Here is a 22,313-nt window from a genome sequence, read left to right as displayed (position 1 = left end):
TACTCTCTAGGTGGCCTCTGTGACTTACTCAGGCTCACAGAACCAATACATGTCAAAATTAGTTGAAACTAAGCCTTCTGACTCTTGTTTAGGACAAGAAAATAAAATCACCAACAGTAATGTCTTTAATTTTCAAATTGCTGTACAGTGATCCATTTTACTGGGCTATTTTGTTAAAATGTTTTCTTTTCATTTTAGGCTGCTGAAAGGTATGATATATTTGATCCACGACAGTTTATTTCAGTCCAGGAATCTACAGTGGTGACAAGGACATGGGACTCCTCCTGCCAGATTCCAGATGGTTCAATACAATTGACATCCTGGCTGACAACTGTGAAAAAGAACCTTGGATTATTTTATTTTATTTTTGTGGGACACCACAATCCAAAATCCACAGAACACATCAGGTAACCTCTCCTGTCACTTGAGAAAAACACCCCATTTTCTTTTAAAATCTTACATATAAAAAGCAAGGAGCCAGGGTATTTTAGGTAACCTTTTCCTCCTTAGTTAGCTTATTGTTTTAAGAATGAAACAGTTAACCTTGGTAACAGAATATGACCAAGGAAGATTTGTTCTTTATTCACTCGAGTCTACCTGTGACTTTAGAATTTATTTCTCTCTTTCTTTTTAAAAACTTTTCAGATGTATTTGCCCTCTCAAGGTTTTATCATGGGATTTTCTTAAATACAAAAAAGTTGAAAAAATTTTACAGTGAGCAACCATAAAACCACTCCTTGATTCTACCATTAACATTTTATCATACTTACTTTAACCTGTACCTGTCCATCTATATCCATTCCTCTTTCTAGCTGTTAGTGTATCTTAATTTTTTTGATGCGTTTCAAAATAAGTTGTCCTTGTTCTCACCACACAAAAAATTATAATTATGTAAGGTGATGGATTATGGTAATCATTTAGCAATACATACTTGTGTCAGATCATCATGTCACATACCTTAGACTTACACATGATTATAAAGCTAGAAAGAAAAAGTTGTTAACATCAACTTCTCTTCAAGTTCACATTTTTCTAAAATGACAGCTATCTCTCATACATTTCTATTTGATAGTCAATGTAAAGTCCCCAGTGTTTTCTTAAACTCACTAAAAACATGAAATATATCAGCATCTTATGTATTTGCTCTCCTAGGGAGACCATATACTAGACTGTCTTGTAATATGTGTTGTTTGGCATTGAATCACATAAGTCAGGAGAGTTTTAAATGCTTGATTCATAAAGCCAAACAATCCATATGTGCAACTGTGGTTTGTATAAAATATGGCTGTTTATTTTTTAAATTATTTCCTTTTGGAATTGCAGGGTAATTTAAGAAATTTGGAATTTTAGAAATCTAGATACAAGCTATGATAGGAAAATATTTTTCTCACAAGATGATATTTATAATGTCCCTTTATAGAAAAATTCTAATGTGTCTAAATATACATTTATCATACCCCAGCCATTGCCTCCTATCTCAATATGGCTCACGTTTCTTAAGAACTTTCACAAGTGGTCTGTGCATGAAAATCACCTCAAACCCTTATTGTAGTTCTTATCTCATTGTATTATTATTTTTCCTTTAATTTTAACTGGCCTACCACTAAACTGTATATTCTTTGAAACCCACAATTTTGCTTCTATCTGGGTATACTCAGCATTGTTTCTGGAACACAGAAAGTACTTAGTCAATATTATGTGGTAACTGAATATAAGAAATGTTTTGGGCTAAATCAAATTTTTTTCTTTTTTCCTAAGGCTTCAAGTTCCCTGTAGAATTCTATAATAACCTTTGCTGATGAGGATGTCTGATACTGTTACTGTAAAAAATGAAACTGAAACAATGAAGGATTTGGAGGCAGAAGTGAAAGATACAAACAGAGTTGAAAATCTTACCAAATCAGAGAACTATGGGAAGATTTTGGCAGAGAAGAATGAACATTGTATTGACAACAATATTGATTTTCAGGTAAACAGAATTTTTCTCTCTGGATACAAATACTGAATATTTAATATATAATTATCCTCTTCATACAAAAATCACTTTCAGAATTCTAAAAGGATAAGTTGACCCATTGAGACATGCTTATCAGCTGGTTTTTGAACCATCTGGACTAGCTTATTAAGTCTAGCTCTTTGATTTGCTTGTATCATGTAATATAATTCTTTTTATTTCTATGTGGCCAATACTTTTTTATTAGCTTTCTACTTTTTCATTCCATTCTGCACCTTACCAGTATTATGAGAGTTCAGAATTTAACCTCAGAGCTCTTATAGAAGAACAGAGAGGTGGAAACTGCAGAGCTCTTTTGGCAAAAACAGCCTTCAGGGGAAGCACTCAACCTTGCCTGAGAAAAAAGATTGGGGAGGACAAAAAAGTCTCTTAAGGCTTTTGATGCTACAGGTATATGATGACTAGAACTAATTAACCACTGAGAAGGCTTTAATTCCAGGTATAGAAGGAAACTGAGGAGTTGGTCAACTGATTCAAGATAGGTAAAAACTGTTTCAAGTAGTACTTATAGTACTTACTTCTGAGTGTTCCGGCAAAGGGCCAGCAATTTACTAGCACTCTATTTGTTTTATTTTTTAATATCTCATGATTTGTGAGTTGGAAAATAGAACAGGGCTTGGCTGAGTGCAGTTTCTATTGCACAAGGAGTCAGAAAAAAGGCCCTCACTAGTATTTAACTGGTGGATGGGCTGGCCTGGAAGATCCAAAGCTGTTTCACTTGCGTTTCTGGCACTTTGGTGCGAATGTCTGGAATGTAGTCTAGCTAAAACTGGGAACACCTACCTATAGTCCCTACAGCATGTAGGCCTCAGGGAAGTCAGACTTATTATGGTGACTCAGAGGTCCCAGAAAGAATGTTCAAGGAGCCAAGCACAGCTGCAAGGTCTCTTTTGACTAGGATCAGAAGTCCCAGGATGTCATTTCCACCGTTGTCTTTTAATGATGTCAGTAAAGCCAGTCAAGATTCAAAGAAAGAGGAATTGGACCCTGTCTATCAGTAGGAAAGACAATCAACCATAGAAAGTTATCTTCAAATACTATCTTTAACACTTCTGCTTTAGTTTAACTCTGTGAATAAAGAATTCTGCTTCTGGCAGAAATATTCTTTTTATACCCTAAAGACCCTCATGGCTACATGCTAAAAATTATACCTGCATTTTTAATGATAAGTAAAAACGGCTCTTTTTAGTTATTTCATTCAGTCAGTCATAAACTTTTTTTATTACCCATTATGTGCCAGAAATGTGTTAGAAAATGATAGCATCTCATACACTTATAAAAAAAACATTTAGGCCCTACTGGTTAAGTATATATAGTCAATTGGTAATTATCAAAGAAATTGGGAGGAATACTATGTATTTTTTTCTAGTCAGTTTTAATAATAGCACTTTTTAAAACAAAAAAATCGCCGTGCCTCCAATCAGTACACTCAGTGATGGCACCATGCCAGGATCCTGATTGAATCAGAGAAAATCTGCTAAAATTCTATTGCATTCGTGGTTGAAATACTAAAAGACTTTTTTTAGTCTCTTTCCTATACTTGTTCACTCTTCTACATTATGCTTATCAATCAAGCTATTAATTTGGGTTATTGCATTTCCTACCGTCTGTTGTGTTGCTCTTGTTAATAAGTAAAAAAAAGTTCTGATGACCACTTTCAGATGGACCACTATACTATGGCCCAGTTGTTCAAACTATAGGAAAATTTCATGCAGCCTCCAAACACTTATTGAAAATGTATTCTGTGCCAAGGAAATACTGTAGTAAGCAAAAATGAGCATGGTCTTTGACATTTTCCTTATGGTTCCATGTAAAGTTGGAAAGGAGAAACAGAGAATATGAAAATTCACTTTATGTTTAATCCATTGAATGCCATATGAATGGCTTATTCAAATGTTTATTAAGAATGTACTACAGGACACAATAAAGTTGGAACTAGATTCCAAGATAGCGGCAGATTGAGTGGAAGCTACACTGTAACACACTTCCAGGACCAACTGGAATTACAACTAAAATATAGAAAAACCATCCTGAATAATCACCTGCAACTGATCACTAGCTGGAGAGCACTCTCATAACCAAGGACGAAAAGTGGAGACTGCATAGATACTAGAAGGAAATATGGAGGCATGAGAGGGCTGGCTGGGCTCCCACAGGCAGCAGCTGAAGGTCCTGAGGGATATCTCAGCTATGGAGAGTTCTCACTGAGAACTCTGGGGTCTAAACTCCAAGCTGGGCTTCCCAGCCCAAAGCACCTGAAAGAAAGGAAACCACATATCATCTGGCTGTGAAAAGCAGCCAGGTTTCTGTCTGCCAGGGAGAGATGGCTGGAAATGCAGGCACCCTCTTAAAGCACAAAGTTTCCTGTGTAGTCACTCACCTTGGGCTCCAGCAGAGGGAGGGCACAGTGGACTAGAGCATTGTGAGGAGAGTCTGGGATTGCTGGCTTTGGGGAGTAGCGCTAAGAGAGCAGCCACCTGGATTCGTGTGTTGAGTCATTTCCCCAAAAGGCAGAAGATATCTTTCTCGGGCAGACATTTACCTTACCTGACAGCTTTTGCCTGGGGATAGGGGTTGAGAAGCAATTGCCCCACCTGGTAAAAACCTCTCGCCCCACCCTGTGGAGTTTCTACAGCCTGAAGCTCATTAAGAGACTGAATAACAGCCTCTGGGTGCTTTGAGTCTTTGCCTGATTTGCTTCTGGACCCAGGGCTTGGAAAAGCGGACCTTGGCACTCATCTTGGTCCTGTCCAAACACACCCAGCCCCAGCAGAGGAAACCACAAGCTGTGACATGAGGAAAACTTCAAACAGGCTACTCCAGGCCAGTCACAAACAGCGTCTGACATTAGTCTGTACCAAAGACCATCCAAAAGACTGGGAGAGATCCACCAAATACATAGAAACAACCCAAATAGGCAGCCAAAATGGGGAGACAAAAAAGCCTCAAATGAAAGAACAAAAGAATTCTCCAGAAGAAGAGCTAACTGAAATGGAGATAAGCAATCTATCAGATACAGAGTTCGGAATACTGATCATAAGGATGCTCAACAGCATGAGAAAAGATATGGATACTATGAAGGAAATTAAGAATAACATAGTAGAAATAAGAAAAGCATTGGAAGGAATAAACAGATAGGTGAAGCTGAGGATTGGATTAGCAAACTAGAAGACAAGGTAGAAAAAAATCACTTGGAACCAAAAAAAAAAAACCAACAAAAACAAGAAACAGGAGGGCAGTTTAAGGGCGCTCTGGGACAGCATGAAATGTAACAAAATATGCATCATAGGAATGCCAGAAGATGTAGAAGGTAAGCTAGGGTTAGAGAACCTGTTTGAAAAAATAATGGCAGAAAACTTCCCTAACCTTGTGAAGGCAAAGACACAAGTTCAGGAGAGAGTCCCAAGCAAGAAGAACCCAGAGAGGCCCACGCCCAGGCACATCATAGTTAAAATGCCAAGAATTCAAGACAGAGAATCTTAAAGGTAGGAAGAGAAAAGCAAGCTGTTACCTACAAAGGAGCTCTCATAAGGCTGTCAGCTGATTGCTCATCAGAAACTCTACAGGCCGGGAGGGAATGGTATGAAGTATTCAAGGTAATGCAAAACAGGTATCTGAAATCAAGACTATATCCAGCAAGGGTATCATTCAAAATGGTGAAATAAAGAGCTTCCCAGACAAAAAAAGGCTAAAGGAGTTTATCACCACCAAACCAGTATTGCAGGAAATGTTAAAGGGACTGCTGTAATAAGTTGAAGTAGAGAAACATAGACATAAAGAAATAAAATGGCAGTAGATAAGTACCTATCAATAATAACCTTAAATATAAATGAATTAAGTTCTCCAATCAAAGGACATAGGGTAGCTGAATGGATAAGAAAACATGACCCAAATACATGCTGTCTACAAGAGACCCACCTCAGAACAAAAGACTCACGCAGCATGAAAAAAAAAACAACAAACTTCTGGAGGACTTTAAAGGAGGGATCAACAGCAGTAGAGTCACAGTTGGGGACTTCAACACCCCACTGACTTTACTGGATAGATCTACCAGACAAAAAAACAAGGAAACAGTAATTCTAAATGACACACTTGATCAGATTGATTTAATTGACATTTACAGAACATTTCACCCCAAAACTGCAGAATATGCATTCTCCTCAAGTGTGCATGGGACATTCTCAAAGATAGACCACATTAGGACACAAAACAAGTCTCTACAAGTTCAATAAGTTTGAAATCATCAAGCATCTTCTTGGACATTTATACTATGCAACTGTAAAAACGAAAGATCCCTTACCCTTTGAGACAACATGGTGGAACCTGTCGGGTATTATGCTAAGCGAAATAAGCCAGTCAGAGAAGAACAAGTATCACATGATCTTACTCATGTGGAATTTAATGAACAAAATAAACCAGTGAACAAAATAGATCCAGAGACATAGAAGCATGGAACAGACTGAGGGATCTCAATTGGAATGCAGGGATGGGTGGATGGGGAGAAATTAACCTAAAAACTTATATGCATTTATGCATAACCCGTGGACGCAGACAATAGTGTGGTGAAGGCTGGGGGGAGGGGTGCAGTGTGGAGGGAATCAATGGGGGGTAAGAGGGTATTTGTTATACTTTCAACAATAAAGATAAATGTTTTTTAAAAAGTAATATGCATGTGGCACTAGTTACTCTGCTTGGAGCCTTTTGAGGTCCAAGATGCCTCCATGCCAGCTGTCTGGCAAGGGACTTAGAGTTGAAATAACTTATACAGAAGAGATTTAAGTAATGGATATTAGGAATGGAAGTAGAAAAAACTAGAAATTTTTTTTTTACCTAATGTAAAATAAAGTCAACCAAAATTACCTTTCAACTGGCTATGGAGTTACCTATTATAAAATGTCTTTTTTTAACATACTACTAGGTATTTCATCTTTCTTTGGTACCTCTAAGATACTGCCTAAAAGTTTAATTTTAAATAGGAACTATTCTTTTTACTCAAATTTAGATGTGCGTGCCAATTAATGTAGGTTTCCTGTTAAGAATTTTTAATAAACCAAGTATTTCTCTCCTGTCACTCCTGAAAGTCAGCTACCGTGAATATGACCTGTATCTGTTGTCTTGCTTTCAACATAATAATATTTAAAGTGATTTAGGATAATGGAAATGTTTTCCTAAAGAACCATCCATTTCATCCATTTCCAAGTCTTAATTTCATGACCATCCCCTTAGTATTTATTTATTTATTTATTTTTAGAAAAACTCATTTTTAAATGAGCGGTTGTGCTAGCTTCTTTTAATACTCTAAAGAAATCTTATGATTTTCTACTATCTGTTAAGGATAGCATTTACATAAAAATAATTTCTTCAAATGAGAGAATCCAGCAAACATTAGACATCACTTTGGATGGTTCCAACTAGAGATTATCTCGTAGAGCTTCTTGACCTTTTCTCTTATAAATAATTCAACTGTATGATGCTTTACTCTTTAAATATTAGTTGTCTTTTATATAAGTTTTAGGACTACTTTCCTAAGAATTTCTTAAGAATACTTTAGAGCTAATTTTAGAAGCCTGTATGTTAATGTCAAGAAGGTAACTTTCCCACATACTTGCTGTGAAGTTGTTCTAAATTGTTGATGATGGTCCCAATTAATTGTGAAAGGATTTTTGCTTAGTAACTTTTCCACTGCCGCACACTATTTCTATTGCAAATCTTAAGTTATGTGTTAGACTTTCTGTGATCATTAAGTATTTGGAATTTTGGGGTGGTGAGGTGTCAGGTTTCTAAATCCAGAAAAAAATTAATATTTTAGACTACTACTGATCTTTAGTATAGGATAAATGGGGCACGGATTGCTTTGTTTCCTTTTGTATAACTTACTGATTTTTCTGAGGGATAGATTGCTCAGATTAAATTTAGATAAATTGGTGATTTTTACTGTCATTTATTTGAAATACAAAATTAGGAATCTTGTGTTCTGCTTACTTATTAAAGATTCAAACTCAACTTTCCCATTTTTTTTTACAGTTGTAACTTTGTACTTGACAATTGTTTTGCCTAGGGGTATTCATATGTATATATATGCATATAAACACAATTCAAAACATACTTTGGAAAAATTCAAACAACAACCCCTCTCCCCATAAACTATTCATTGAACAGTAGGATGGCCAGTCCAAATTGTGTTGGTAACCCTTGTTGTGGAGGGAAAAAGAGAACTGATTTTTGTTAGCTAGGCTTTATGTGCCAGTATGCATGAACAACTTTTGATATGAGTAAATTTTCCATATATATATATATCATCTGTTGAAGTAGGTGTTTAGTATATTCTCAGTTTCTATAATGACCCCTTTGATAATTAAGATGAGACTTTTACATCTTAATATCCCCCAAGTTCTTTTGCATTTCTTTTTAAAGGGGAGAATAGGGCAAGTAAGGAGTAAGAAAGCGGTAGCAGTCCAATAGTATTATCAGAAAAACTGAGGGTACCCGCCACACTTTTCTTACAGTGAGGTAAATGGCCATCATATTCCTTAATTGATGAAACATACAAAGAAGTTTCTGTTTAAACGGTTGAATAAAAGTCTGTCTATATAAAAAACATCTATTTTCCTATTAGTCTAACTTGAACGGGTGGGGAACGTCTGGCCTAAGGGCCTTATATGGCCTTTAAAATCACTTGGTCTGGCCCTGCCAAGGCAACTGCAGGTGGGACTCAAAATTCAATAAATCTAGGAGCTTAAGTTGATAATTTTGTATGGCCCTCAAATGGTGTTATAAATATCTAAATGACCCTTGACAGAGAAGAGGTTCCCCGCCCTTGTCAAGAACAAGGCAAGGATGCCTGCTTTCACCACTTCTATTTAACATAGTACTGAAAATTCTAGCCAGAGCAGTTAAGAAAAAGAAATAAAAATATCCAAATTGGAAAGAAAGAAGTAAAATTAATTCTTTTTTGAAGATGACAATCGTATGTGTAGAAAACCCTTAAGATTCCACAAAAATACTGTTGCAACTAATAAACGAATTTAGTAAAGTTGCCAAGTACAGAGTCAACACACAAAAACACAGTTGCATTTCTCTACAACAGTGAACAATCAGAAGAGGAAATTACAAAAGCAATAGCATTTACAATGGCATCTGAAAGAATAAAATACTTAGGAATAAACTTTAATCAAGGAGATGGAAGACTTATATAATGAAAATTATAAAACATTGCTGAAAGAAATTAAAGATAGCATAACTAAATGGAAACACATTCCATGTTCATGGATTAGAAGACTTAATATTGTTTAAATGTCAATAGTACCCAAAGAAATCTACAGATTCAGTAAAATCCCTATCAAAATCCAAATGACATTTTTTGCAGAAATAGAAAAACCTATCCTAAAATTCATATGGAATCTCAAGGGACCTGGAGTAGCCAAAACAGCCTTTAAAAAGAACAAAACTAGGGGAGTCACACTTCCTGATTTCAAACTACAAAGCTACAGTAAGCAAAACAGTGTGGTGCTAGCATAAATACAGACATATAGACTAATAGAATAGAAAGCCCAGAAATAAACCCATGCATATATGGTCAGATGAAATTTGAGAAGGATGCCAAAAAGATGGAGAAAGGACACCCTTTTCAACAGATGGTGCTGGGAAAACTGTATATCCATGTGCAAAAGAATGAAGTTGGACCCTTACCTAGTACCATATACAAAAATTAACACAAAATTGATCAAAGACTTAAACATAAGAGCTCAAATAAAAGTCTTAGAAGAAAATATATGGAAGAAATTTTATGACATTGGATTTGACAATGATTTCTCAAAGGAGCTAGCCAGAAGGACTTTCTCAGTCCCAGGCCCCACCTCCAAGACACCCCTACCTCACCGGAGTATCTCCTATAAACTGCACACCCACAAGGAAAGGGGCCAAGGAGTCAGAGCTGCCAGAGCCATTTAAAGTTGACAACTTTAAGAAGGGCTAAGGAGGTAGACTGCAAAACTACAAAACACACTGAAGAAGGTGGGTGAGAACCTCCAAATTCTTCATCTCAACAAGCTCCCAGGTGATGCCCATGGTTCCCATTGGCAGTGGGCAGTACTTTGAACATTGAGGATGTAAGATGCCTAAGAGAAACGCAGCAGTACTGGTGAAGGAAAACAACCATTATTCAAATGATTAGGGAAACTGGATTCCCTGCCCCTTGGCCATCTTCCAAAAGCACAAGCCCTCTGTCACATGACAGCAGAAACATACAGCCAAGAGCAGTGACAGGCTGGTTGTGGCCCCACAGACAATGGGAAGAAAGCCACTGAGAGGGACTGGCATTTCCAAGAAAAGTCAACACCGAGGTCTGAGGCATGACCATTAGTGGGCTCCATACCTAGTGCCATACCTAGTCCTTGGGAATTAAAGGTGTGGATTTCCATTTGAAAACCAAGGACATCTGTGGAGGTTATCTTCACTACCATCACCTTTCATGGAAGAAGAACCTGAGGAAGAAATGCCACGACAGGAATGCCCTCTGTCGTTAATCCACCTGATGACATTTCTTCCAAAAAAGATTCTGAGTTGGCAAGAGGAGCTCAAGGTAATGATCAACCATTTTAGTGTTAGATTTATGGAATCTATCAGAGTCACAGCTAAAAAGTTTTCAAAGTTGATCTGAGCAATCCTTCCATTTTCCAGAGACCTGCACTCATAGAAGTGAATTGCCAAGATCACCTAGAGAGCCAGTGGCAAAACCAGGACTCAGTCCTAGCCTACCCTCCTTGTGCTTTTTCCAGAGCACCGTGCTGCTTCAATCATGACCTTTCCCAGCCTCATTTGACCTGACTACCCTAAAAGCAGCATCTGTGTTTCAGTGCATATTACAATAAACTCAAACTCTTTTTGCTGAGTCTTGTAGATGCTAAAATAGTTGCTGAAATCTGGAAGAGATATTTATACATCCATGTTCATAGAAGCATTACTCACAATAGCTAAAACATGGAATCAACCCAAATGCATCCAACAAATGAATGGATATTTCATTGTATTGAACATTATCCAATAATACTCACCTTCCAATATGCAATATTATTTAGCCTTAAAAAGGAAGGAAATTCTGCAGTATGGTACAACATGGGTGAACCTTGAGGTCACTGGGCTAAGTGAAATAAGCCAGTCACAAAAAGACATATATTATATGATTTGACTTATATCAGATATTTAGAGTAGTCAAAATCATAGAGACAGAGAGTAGAATGGTGGTTGCCAAGGCTTGGGGGAAGAGGAAAATGGGAATTATGTTTAATGGGTTCAGAGTTTAAGTTTTATAAGATGAAAAGAGTTATGGATAGTGGTAATGCATACAACATTATGAATGTACTTAATGCCAGTGAACTATACATTTGAAAATGGTTAAGATATTAAATTTTATGTTGTGCATATTTTTCCACAATAAAAAAAAAAGAGGAAAAGTGAAAGGTGTGGTTTAAATAATAAAATTTGTTTTAAAAATAATTTTATTTTTATTTAAAGCCAAATCTAGCTATCAAGTTGACATCAAAAATATAAAACAAAGGCTATTTTCTTTAATAAACTGAACTTGTTTTCTCTTCTTTATTGTGTGTGCAATGTGTATATAGTAAGTTTTCTGGTATATATTATGTAATTTCAGTTCTTTGCTATTTAAAATGAAATAATGTGACTTTTATTCAATAATGCCACTTTGGCAGTTTATACTTTACCTGTGTAGTAGTGTATTGGTTTTCTAATGCTGCATATCATATTACCACAAACTTAGAGGTATAACAATACCCAATTATCAACTCAATTGTAGATATCAGATCTGTAGATTAGAAGTTAGTTTAGACTCAGATAAGTTCTCTGTTTAGGGTTTCACAAGGCTGAAGTCAAAGGTGTTGGCTGAACCAGGCCTTTATCTGAAGACTGGAGAAGAATTTGCTTCTGGGCTCCTTCCAGGTGTTGGCAGAACTCAGTTCCTTGCAGGTGTAGCTCTGAGGTCCACAATTTTCTGACTGACTGTTGGCCCAAGGGCCACTGTGCTCCTAGAAGCTACCTGCAGCCTTCTCACACAGCCAGTCCCTCCATCTTCAAAGCCAGCAATGGTGTATCAGTTCCTTCTCACCCTTTGAATCTGGCTTGTCTTTAATGCTCCCAAATGAAGAATACAATCAGCTTTTAAAGGGCCCACTTGGTTGGGTCAGACCCAGCTGAATTATCCATGTATCTTATGACCAATTGACCTGGGACTTTAATTACATATTTGAAATCCGTTCCATCCTCACTTAGATTAGTGTTTAAGTAAATAACCAGGAGATTGGAGTGTTGGGAGGCTATCTTTGGAATTCTCTCTACCATAAGTAGTATTTGATCCACAAGAACGTTTTTATAGGTAAGTGATGTAAAGTGCACTGGGCTAAGATTCTGAAGGTCTTGGGTTCTGTTTGACCGTTTAGTAATTCTGAGCCTGGACTGGGAGGTTCTTGAAACCAGAAACTGTCTTATTCATCTTTATAGCCTCAGTACTGGTACAGTGTCTGGTGTATAGTAGGAACTCATAACATATTAATTACATAAAGTTCACGTTGAAATGATTTTCCCTTTCTGTCTTTTTTAACCTTCATTTTCATCACAGGCTTCTTATGAATTAATACTGAGGCTGTTAAATGCATGTGCAAATCTATTAAAATTCTAAACTATTACTATAGAAACAATGTACAGCATCCCCACTTCATAGATTTTTTTTTAAAGTTAAATCTCATACTAAGCAGAAGTGGGACATTGGTCTTCTGACTTACTAGGTGTCTAACATTTAACAACCTATTTATATAGTGCTTTACTTTTTACCAAGCCCTTTAATCTGCCCTTTCATTGAATCTTTTCAAGAAACTTGAGAATTAGTACAAATAGTATGAACTTTTATACAAATAAGAGTAAACTGAAATAACTTGACCAGGGTCACCTACTAATAAGAAGCAAAACCAGAAATTTAAATCCAGTTCTACATATGAATAGGGTTTTTACTTGTCAGTTAATCATCTCTTTTATTTTAAAAAATTTTAATAGAAAGTTTTGTACCCTTGATATTTTCAATTGTAAGGAATTAAAGCAGAAAATGGGAGTCAGTTGCAAATTCTCTTCCCTTCTGCTGCCTTTTTGGTAGCATTCATCTATTGATTTTCTCCCAACTTTTCTTCCTTTACATCTTTACTCTATGTAGCATAACTCTTTTCATTCTATTTTTGGATATGAGTTACGATTAGAAATTTTCTTGAACAGATTAGAGAATAAATAGAAATAGAAGACAATACCAACCTGCAAAAGCTCTTAGGCAACTTGGCTGTGCATATGTGTGTGTATACGAGCCATTTTCTTCACTGTAAGAAAAAGAAAGTCATTTTTCTTTATTTTTTCTACTTTCCTTTTGTGTTTGTTACTGCTAATTTGTATGTAGTGTGCGTAACCCAGGGTCAAAATCCCAAAAATACAATGCTTCTTATCTCAAGAACTTTGGGCTCAAAACGAGGCCCAGGACACACTGGTACTGCAGATTCTCATTTCTGTTGGTTTTTCAAGGAAGGCTCTTTTGGATGTTAGAGTGACATGATGACTTTTTTTCATATGTGAATCACACTAATCTATATATTAAGGACTTAACTGTTTTATGTTTGATACGAAACTGGCTCCCTGGCTTTAATGAGTATAAATGATAGGTATCTGGACCTAGTACTGTTTGGGATTGGGATTAGAGAGATAGATGTGAAGGACGCTGGAGGAAGGAAAGCGTGTTTAAGACCTATCTGGCTCTGGTCCACAGGCACTTCAGCTGCTTTCCCAAGCCAAAGCGTAGGATCACACACTAGAGCTTTTGCCCTGGTGGGTTCACCAGTCATGTGGTTGATGATTTGACAATCGTGTTGAATATGTGTATTGGAACTTTGACTTCTTTTCTTTATATCTGCTTCATTGCCTTACCTTAGACCAGGCAAACAGGGTTCTGTGACTGATAAACTGGTGATGAACTGCATACAGTGTTGAAAAGGGTCAGTCAATAGGTAGTTGTACTCTGACTCAGTGTGCATTTGCCACATTCTTAGTATATTTGGAACTTTGCTGAGCATAGCTACTTAAAATTCCTCAGGCCCAGCCTGGCGTGGCTCAGTGGTTGAGCGTCAACCTAGGATCCAGGCGATCGGGGTTCGATTCCTGGTCAGGGCACATGCCCAGGTTGGGTGCTCGATCCCCATTCGGGGGCGTGCAGGGGGCAGCCGATCAGTGACTCTCTCATCACTGATGTTTCTATCTCTCTCTCTCTCTCTCCCTTCCTCTCTCTGAAATCAATAAAAATATATTTTAAAAAAAAAAAATTCCTCAGGATTTTTTTGGGGGTTTTCCCTCCTAACTTTGCCTAAAGCGTAATATGTTATAAAATACTGAAGAAGTATATTGTATTTTGCTGCTACCTAAGAAGTTACCTTATAAGTTCATTTAGCTCAATTAGCACAGAAATTGTGGTAATTTGCTCACAGAAAATGCCAATCCACTGAAGGATTTTAGAGAATCTTCTACAGGTGTGCTTTTGGGAGAAATCAGTACTTTTTTATTTAAAACTAGCTTTGATTTCCTTGTTTTCTATTCTTTGTGCAGTTAGTTTCTCTGTGGTTTAGAATTATGAATTAAGAAAACTTTCCGTTTCAGTATGAAATTTAATACAAATCTTTCTTGTGTATTCAGCGGCCATTGCAGTCCTTTGGACAGACAGGAAAAAGGTCCAAGGTATAGTAAATATTTTGTGCTGGCATGCCAAGGGCCGTCCTTCATGCTTGATGAATCCTTGTTTTCATATAGCGCTGCATCAGTTTAGTTTTGTCATATTTTGTTTGGGGCAGAAAGCTTATTTTGTTTTATTTGGGGTTTTGCCTTGCCTAGTTGCTTTTGTGCATTGCTTTTGTATCTTTAATGGTTCTTTACAGAGAAAATGGCTTTCTCACCATTCTTTGGGTTTTGAAATTGGAATTATTCCCATTCTTGCTATCGCTGTAATTTTCAAAACTGCACTTGTTTGTTTTCCCTCTTAACAAAGAGTTTTAGGGGTAATTGATATATTTAACTTTCACATTTCACCTACGCCTGTATGTGGCAGAAACTACAAAGACTTAAGAAACTCTAGGGGGCTTTTGGATATACACCCTAGATTTGTGAAATGTAGTGTTAATTTTAAATACTTTTCTTTAGTCAAGCTCAAAGTTAAAGCTAGTACGGAGCCTTGCAGTATGTGAAGAATCTCCACCACCCCCTACAGCAGAGATATCACAGGAGAACCAGGTAAAAAAAAATTATTATTTACAGACATGGTGGAATAACCTGCCTCCTGGAGAATATTTTTTTCATAAGGTTAAGTAAAAGTTGTATGTGCACTCTGAAATCAGTTTTTTTTTTAAAAATGTGCGTGTGTGTGTTATATATGTTTTTACTAAGAGAACTGATTTTATAATACTTGCACCCAAGATACACATGAAAAGTGGGAAAATCTTGTCACATCAGTCTAAGGTTTAGTATAATGATTTCTCTCTGGAAAAACTTAGAGATAATATAATTAACTGGGAATATGGCTTTAAGGGAGTTAAAAGTTATTTTGGAAAAGTAATAAAATTGTATTTTCATTTAATGTAATTGTGATGAAATTTGCACTTTTGATTTTGGCCTTTATAAGTTTGTCAAATACCAACTTGTGTGTGAAGAGGAGAGTACCCAAGACTTCTGCTTGATAAATTATTTTACTTAAACCTAAATGTATGGTGAAGCCAATTCTCATATTAGCTTGGCTCTAATAGTTGTCTAAAACCTCTAATTCCTTTTCTGTCTATGCTTATAAAATATAGAATTACTGAGGTTCAAGCAGTTTGTTTTGCCTTTTGTATTTTTAATGCTATGACTACTTTTCTGTTAATCTTAGTGTGGATTGATCTTTGTTGTATGTTATATTTGGGCATTTTATACTAAATATGTTTGGACATTTTACCAGTGTTTGTGATGATAACTTTGGCTGTTAGTGGCTTGTTCTACTTTTTATGAGTTTAAACAACATAAAACCCCCCTATATCCCAACAATTAGTTTCCAAAGAATTGAGGCAAGTTTTTGGTTATTTAAGAAGTATGACTAAAGAAAAAAAAGGCCATGAGAGAAGTTGTATATTTTTTAAAATAAATGGCAATTGTATATTTATTGATTCAAGCAAAGACTTATGCTTAACCTTGATTTAGAAGATGATGCTCTTAAAAGCCTACTGTAAATATAGAAGATAGTTGTTACATATTTAGAATATGTTCTCTACACACCTTTGTTTCCAAAATGCACGAAGAGGAACGTTTTTAAAATAGATTATTTGTCAGTTAAAAATACCTAAAAATCAGTTTCTTTTGAACTGTGTTCAAGTGTCAGAAACATAGGGTTCAAAATTATTTATAATTTACCTAAACAGAAGAGAGCTATATATATTCTATAAAGTAGATATTTTTTAACAATAAAATAACAATTTTCTAAGACAAAGTAGAAATACAGTCAAAATATTTTACTAAGAACTATTGCCTGAGAACATTTTCAAATGTTAACCTTTGTTTTTTTCATGTTTGTTGATGAGGCTGAAGAGTAATGATACACTCTGAAAGAAATTCAATAAAATTGTTTTGGAAATAACAATTTTAAAAAGTTCTTTTGTACAAATCAGAGTAAAGAATATGCCTGTTCAGGGTGGAGCGGAGGACAATATAATGTGGGTTTTTTTTATTTATTTATTTCTTCTGTTGTCCAAAATGTTACACCGCCTTAGCCCCATGGAATAATTAGTCCAAGGAGATTGAGAAAATGAGAGGGGTCAGGCATTCATAAGACTGTTAATACTGAAAAATGCATTCTTTTTGAGAAAAATTGTAATGTGATTTTTTTTTTCCTAGTACATTTTACCTATCTGAAAAATATTGGGGTGACATTCTTACAGTGCTACATAAATTTAGCTAATGAAAATTTATATGAGAAAAAAATAATATCAGGAGTATATGTTGTAAATTAATGTATATACTATTGATCTCATATCATTTTTGCATTTATAGATCAAAGAGCTGTTATTCCATTTATTACATTCATTCTCAATTTCTCCTGAATACAGTCACTTTTTTCTTTTGGGATAATAACCACTTTTACCCTTACTGAACAAAAGATACTCCTTTTCAAAGTCTTGAGTTAAGTAAATTGCACCTGAATAGGAATAGGAAAATAAATTATTTCTCATGAAACATACTAGTATCTAATCCTTGATGTAGAGACACTTTCCAACTAATCATGCTTGCTTTAGATTTTTGAGGAATTAATCCAGAATAAAACCCATTATTCAAAAGGTTGAGAGGCAATAAAAGAGATATTACTTGTGTCTGATGAGCACTTATGAGAGGGAAGTGACCTCAGTAACAAATGTCAATGGCGGAGTGAAGAAGGGTAAAACATCTCTGTGGAGATGTTGCTTGTTTATAGTTGGAAGAATTTGTGAATACGGACCTCAGCATTTAAAATATGCCTTGTTTATTTGCTAATGAAAACAAGTTCTCAGTATCAACTCAAGACAGACCTCAATACATTAAGCCTACTAGATTTTTACATACAGTTCATCTTGATAAAATAGTTTAATGTCTGTAATTATAATGTACAACTGTAAGAGGAAAATGTAGAAATGAAACCTGATAGTCATTGGAAGTGCCTTTTCTGATGGTCTAAATGTAAAATCTTTTCTTCCAACCTGGATTTCATAGATTATCCTTGAGCATCAGGAATAGAAGCTGTAAGTCAGTAAAACTTCCAGTATTATACTTCCAAAACGTACTTCTGGGATTTGTTTGTAAATATCTACCTTAAAATTATTTTAAAAATAAGGAAAGTAGATTAGAAAATGAGTCATAAGACAACATGGATAGATCTTGAGAGTATTATGTAAATGAGATAAGTCAAATGGGAAAGGACAAGAACCATATCATTTCACAAAAAAGCAACAAACAGAAACTCTCTGCAGTAAACAGTGACGGCTCCAGGGGAGAGCCAGGACAAAGGGTGAAGAGGAACAGATAGACGGGGACTGGCCGGAGGAGACTAGATTTCCTGTGGTGAGCGCAGTAGAGAATACAGATACAAAGCTGCACACCTGAAATTTAGATCATTTTCTTAATCAATGTTACCCTGATAAATTTAATTAAAATAAAGGAAAATTAGTCATAATGAAAGAAATGATTTTCTAGTTGATGAATGTATGAAGTTTGGCAAGCAAGACAAAAGAGGGCATAAAGCAAGTTAAGTGTTCATTGTTTTAGTGAAAATTGCCAGTGTATAGCTTTTCCCTATATTCTGAGCACAAATCTGAACTGAGGTGGAAGGGTAAGCAGAATTGAAGAGATTAAAGTAGCAGTCAGCAACCCTATAGGAAAAATACTGTATTTGATATGAAATTTTTCTACCAATTACTATTTCAAATGAATTTATATGGTGTGGGGGGAGAGGATGTTTAATAGAAATCCTGGTGGCTGCAAGTTTAAGAACCCTGAAATTTATATTCCCTTTCATATTGACTTACTGCATTTACTACCACCACCAACCATCTCCCAGAGAAGAGAAGTAATTGTCTGATTGATGTTTTTCATCACTGCGGAACCACAGTATAACTTAGTCTACAACGAAGCTACACCTTTATCTTTAGTAGAAATGGTCTGGAAGTTATTCTACTTTTCTTTATTACTTTTACCTTTCTTTATGCCTTTGAATAAACAGAGCTATGTGACGTTTACCTTTTTAGGCCATATGAGTTAATTTTCAGTAATTCCTTTGGGTTCTGAAATTGCATGTAATGACATTGTTTTAAAAATGAAATGTAGAATTAGTTCTCATTTTCAGTCTTATACAGTATGGTTACTTTACAGTGAATTACTACATATCAGTAAGGAAAGCAATCTTTTCTAAAATCTTTCTAAACTTTGTGGTGATTGAGGAAGAACAGTGATATATAAATCTCAAGTAGGAAATAATGAAAGTCATGTAAATTTGGTTTTGGATATTTTGTACTTAGTTTTTTTATATGTCAAGAGAGTGAAGGAATATGAGATTATAGTGACTACTCAAAAAAAGTACTTTTTACCAAGTGTTGACTTCACACTTAATGTGTTCCTGTTGTAATGATTGATAATAATTATTAACCCCTTTGCTTGGCATCTCCATTGCAAAAATAGGTTAAGAAGACCTTGGTTATGATTCTCCAGGGCTTTTGCAAGTAGATACATTTAAACTATTATAGAAAACATTTATTTTCTCTAAAATAATTGTCAGGATATGTTTCAACTGATATATTCAACATTTTAACACATGCTATCTAGACTTTGATAAAAATGCTAAAAATATTTTTAAATTGTATTCTACTTTGAAAAATCTAACTTGATAAAATAATCTTTTTCTCTTTTTTCCTCCATACACTTTTGTGTTACTACAAATGTGTGGTATTAACTGAATTGCTTTATATTTTTATTTAAACTGATTTTTACCTTCCAACAGGAAAAAATTCAGATCCAGTTAACACAATCATTTGAAAAAGAGGAGAAGCCCTCAAAAGATGAAGCAGAAAAAGAAAAAGCCAGTGATAAGTTACCCAGAAAAATGTTATCAAGAGGTTTGCAATTTATTTTTGTTTTTTAAACAAAAGCTTAGTGTCACTGTTGGTAATTCTATCCTTTACCCCTCAAATAATCGTATATGTAGGATATCCTTATTATAAATGATACAGAACAGACTGAGGGATAATATAGTATTTGCTCATCCGGGCAAAATGGAATAACACAGTTCTGAACATTAATCAGTAAGACACTGTAGCTAAAAGAAACTGAAGCACATTCCGGAGTCACTGAGGAAGGTAACTGTCTTTATCTTTTATTGGTCTGTCTCATATTGAAATAATGGAATTACTATAATGTGAATATACTGATTTCACTAAAAATATGATTATTTAATTCCTTATAATACAAAGAACTAATGCCCTGGCCAGGTAGCTCAGTTGTTTGGAGTGTCATCTGGTTCACCAAAAGGTGGCAGGTTCAGTTCCCAGTCAGGGCACATACCTGGTTTTGGGTTCAATTTCCAGTCAGGGTGCATACGGGAGGCAAAACTCAATTATGCTGATCAGTATTATAAACAGCATAAGGGGAAGAAATAAACATGAATTTTTGGAGACATGTATTGAAAGCAAACCGTTAGTGATAGACCTGATCAAACCTAATTAAATTAATGTTCTTTCAGAACTAAAATTTCTGTGTACCTCTAAATAATTTTTTTCCACCTATGTTTACAACTGAACTAAGCTGTCTTAATTTGCTACCAATATAGTTAATTGTATAAATCGTTCTAATTTTTTACTTAAGCATTTTTTTTATTCTTTTTTTTAATATATCTTTATTGATTTCAGAGAGAGGAAAGGAGAGGGAGAGAGAGAGAGATAGAAACATCAATGATGAGAGAGTCATCGATCGGCCGCCTCCTGCACGCCCCCGACCAGGGATCAAGCCCGCAACCCGGGCATGTGCCCTGACCGGGAATCGAACCCCGATCGCCTGGATCCCAGGTCGACGCTCAACCGCTGAGCCACGCCCGGCCGGGCACTTAAGCATTTTAGAAAATGAGGATTATGGTAAGTATATAAAAGGATCTTTAAAGGATTCAGAGTAAATTAAACTGTCACGTTTGAGAGATAAGGTTTTTTTTTAACCCTCACCTGAAGACATGCTTAGAGAAAGTAAGGGGGAGAGAGAGGGAAAGAGAAACATCGAGCCGTTGCTTTCCATATGCTCCCTGACTGGTAATCAAACCACCTTTCGGTGCATGGGACAATGCCCAACTAACTGAGCCATTCCAGCTGGGCAAAAGATAAATTTTTTTATAAGAATGTTTCATGTACATGCAAGTTATATAAACCCATGTCTGTTCATTATATGGGAATAGAAAAATTGTGGCCATCTGAGTTCATCATAAATTTCCTTTTCCTACTTTGTTGATGTTTTTCAATGTGAGCCATCTCATTTTATTTAAGATACATATCGTGTGAAAGAAAAAGGGATTTATTTTCAAACAACTTTATACTACGTTTTTGTGTTGTTTTTTTTAGATTCCAGTCAAGAATACACTGATTCAACTGGCATAGATCTACATGAATTTTTAGTAAATACATTAAAAAACAATCCCAGGTAAAAATTAAATTTATAAGGTTTACATTGTTTCTGGAGTTCTATAATTTGCTATATAAGCTTTCCATTATGGAGTTAGAATATTAGAATAAGATTGCAGTATCTGAAGTACACCAGAAACATTGTAGATTCTTAGGGCTGTGATGTTGGCCTACTGTATGTACCTGTGTAAATATCTTTTTGCATTATGTATGTCACCACGATATAAAAATAATTTATGCTCTATAGGAATTTTGGGAAACACAGAATTACCAAGAAATTTTTACTCAATTACAGAGGTAATGTTAATCATGAAAAAAAAGAGAGAGAGAAAAATATTTTCACAATAATGAACTGAAAGGAATAAGAACTTAGTGTATTCATTCATGACTTTTTAAACTTGGTTAAACTCAGAATATTTGTTCCTTCTTTCTTAGTTTATAAACCTTCAACCCAAAGATTTTTAAAGTGCTTATTTGAGACACTACTTTAACTAATTGTGATGTCCTTTGTTTTACCATGGTAGTAGATAAGTAGATTTTAACTTTTTGGCAGGTCATTGACCCCTTTGAGGTATTTCCCCACAGAAAGGCTCGTCCACAAAATATTTTACCAGTGCTTTCATGAGGTACAAGACTCCCAGATTAGGAATCCATCCTCTAAATGCTAGCTTCCCAGAGTGGTATTTTACATGCATTGCAATAAAACGAAAACAGTTTTGTTGGGTATGTGCACATGAAAGAAAACATGAACAGCTGTTTAGTCTTCACTTAGACTTAGTCATACCTCAAGATAAACCTTTATTTTAATCCAGGATTTATTGTATTCAGTACCATCTTGATTTGCTAGTTTACATTTAAGATAAACCTCCAAAGCAGAATTTCCAAAATGAAAAGTGATCTCCCTGTAATATTGATTGAAGGAGAGTATAGGTATGAGTGAGGAAGAAGATAGTCAACTTTGCCTGACTTTTTTGTTTTAAGTTTAAGCTTATTCCTTTCAAAAGAAACATGAAGTCACTAGTCCATTAAACAGGCATTTTCCCCCCCATTTTCATTTA

General features: G+C 35.4%; 1 protein-coding gene across 6 annotated transcripts in view; it reads left to right on the top strand.

The window, feature by feature from the left end:
- Positions 1-317: 317 nt before the first annotated feature.
- Positions 318-22,313, top strand: part of R3HDM1 (R3H domain containing 1) — a 108,364-nt gene continuing 86,368 nt past the window's right edge. For 4 of the 6 annotated variants that reach the window (XM_081141867.1, XM_081141866.1, XM_081141864.1 and 1 more), the window contains exons 1-6: positions 318-407; positions 1,759-1,969; positions 14,747-14,788; positions 15,248-15,337; positions 19,596-19,710; positions 21,196-21,274. In XM_081141867.1, the coding sequence (XP_080997993.1) occupies positions 1,799-1,969; positions 14,747-14,788; positions 15,248-15,337; positions 19,596-19,710; positions 21,196-21,274 (497 nt within the window). In that variant the 5' untranslated portion in view covers positions 318-407; positions 1,759-1,798. The remainder of the gene's footprint in view (positions 408-1,758; positions 1,970-14,746; positions 14,789-15,247; positions 15,338-19,595; positions 19,711-21,195; positions 21,275-22,313) is intronic. The other 2 variants (XM_081141868.1, XM_081141865.1) reach the window with 1 other exon arrangement.

The sequence above is a fragment of the Miniopterus schreibersii genome, assembly GCF_964146895.1.
Source record: "Miniopterus schreibersii genome assembly, chromosome: 7".
Lineage (NCBI taxonomy): Eukaryota > Metazoa > Chordata > Mammalia > Chiroptera > Miniopteridae > Miniopterus > Miniopterus schreibersii.
This window is presented reverse-complemented; position numbering and strand designations above follow the sequence as displayed.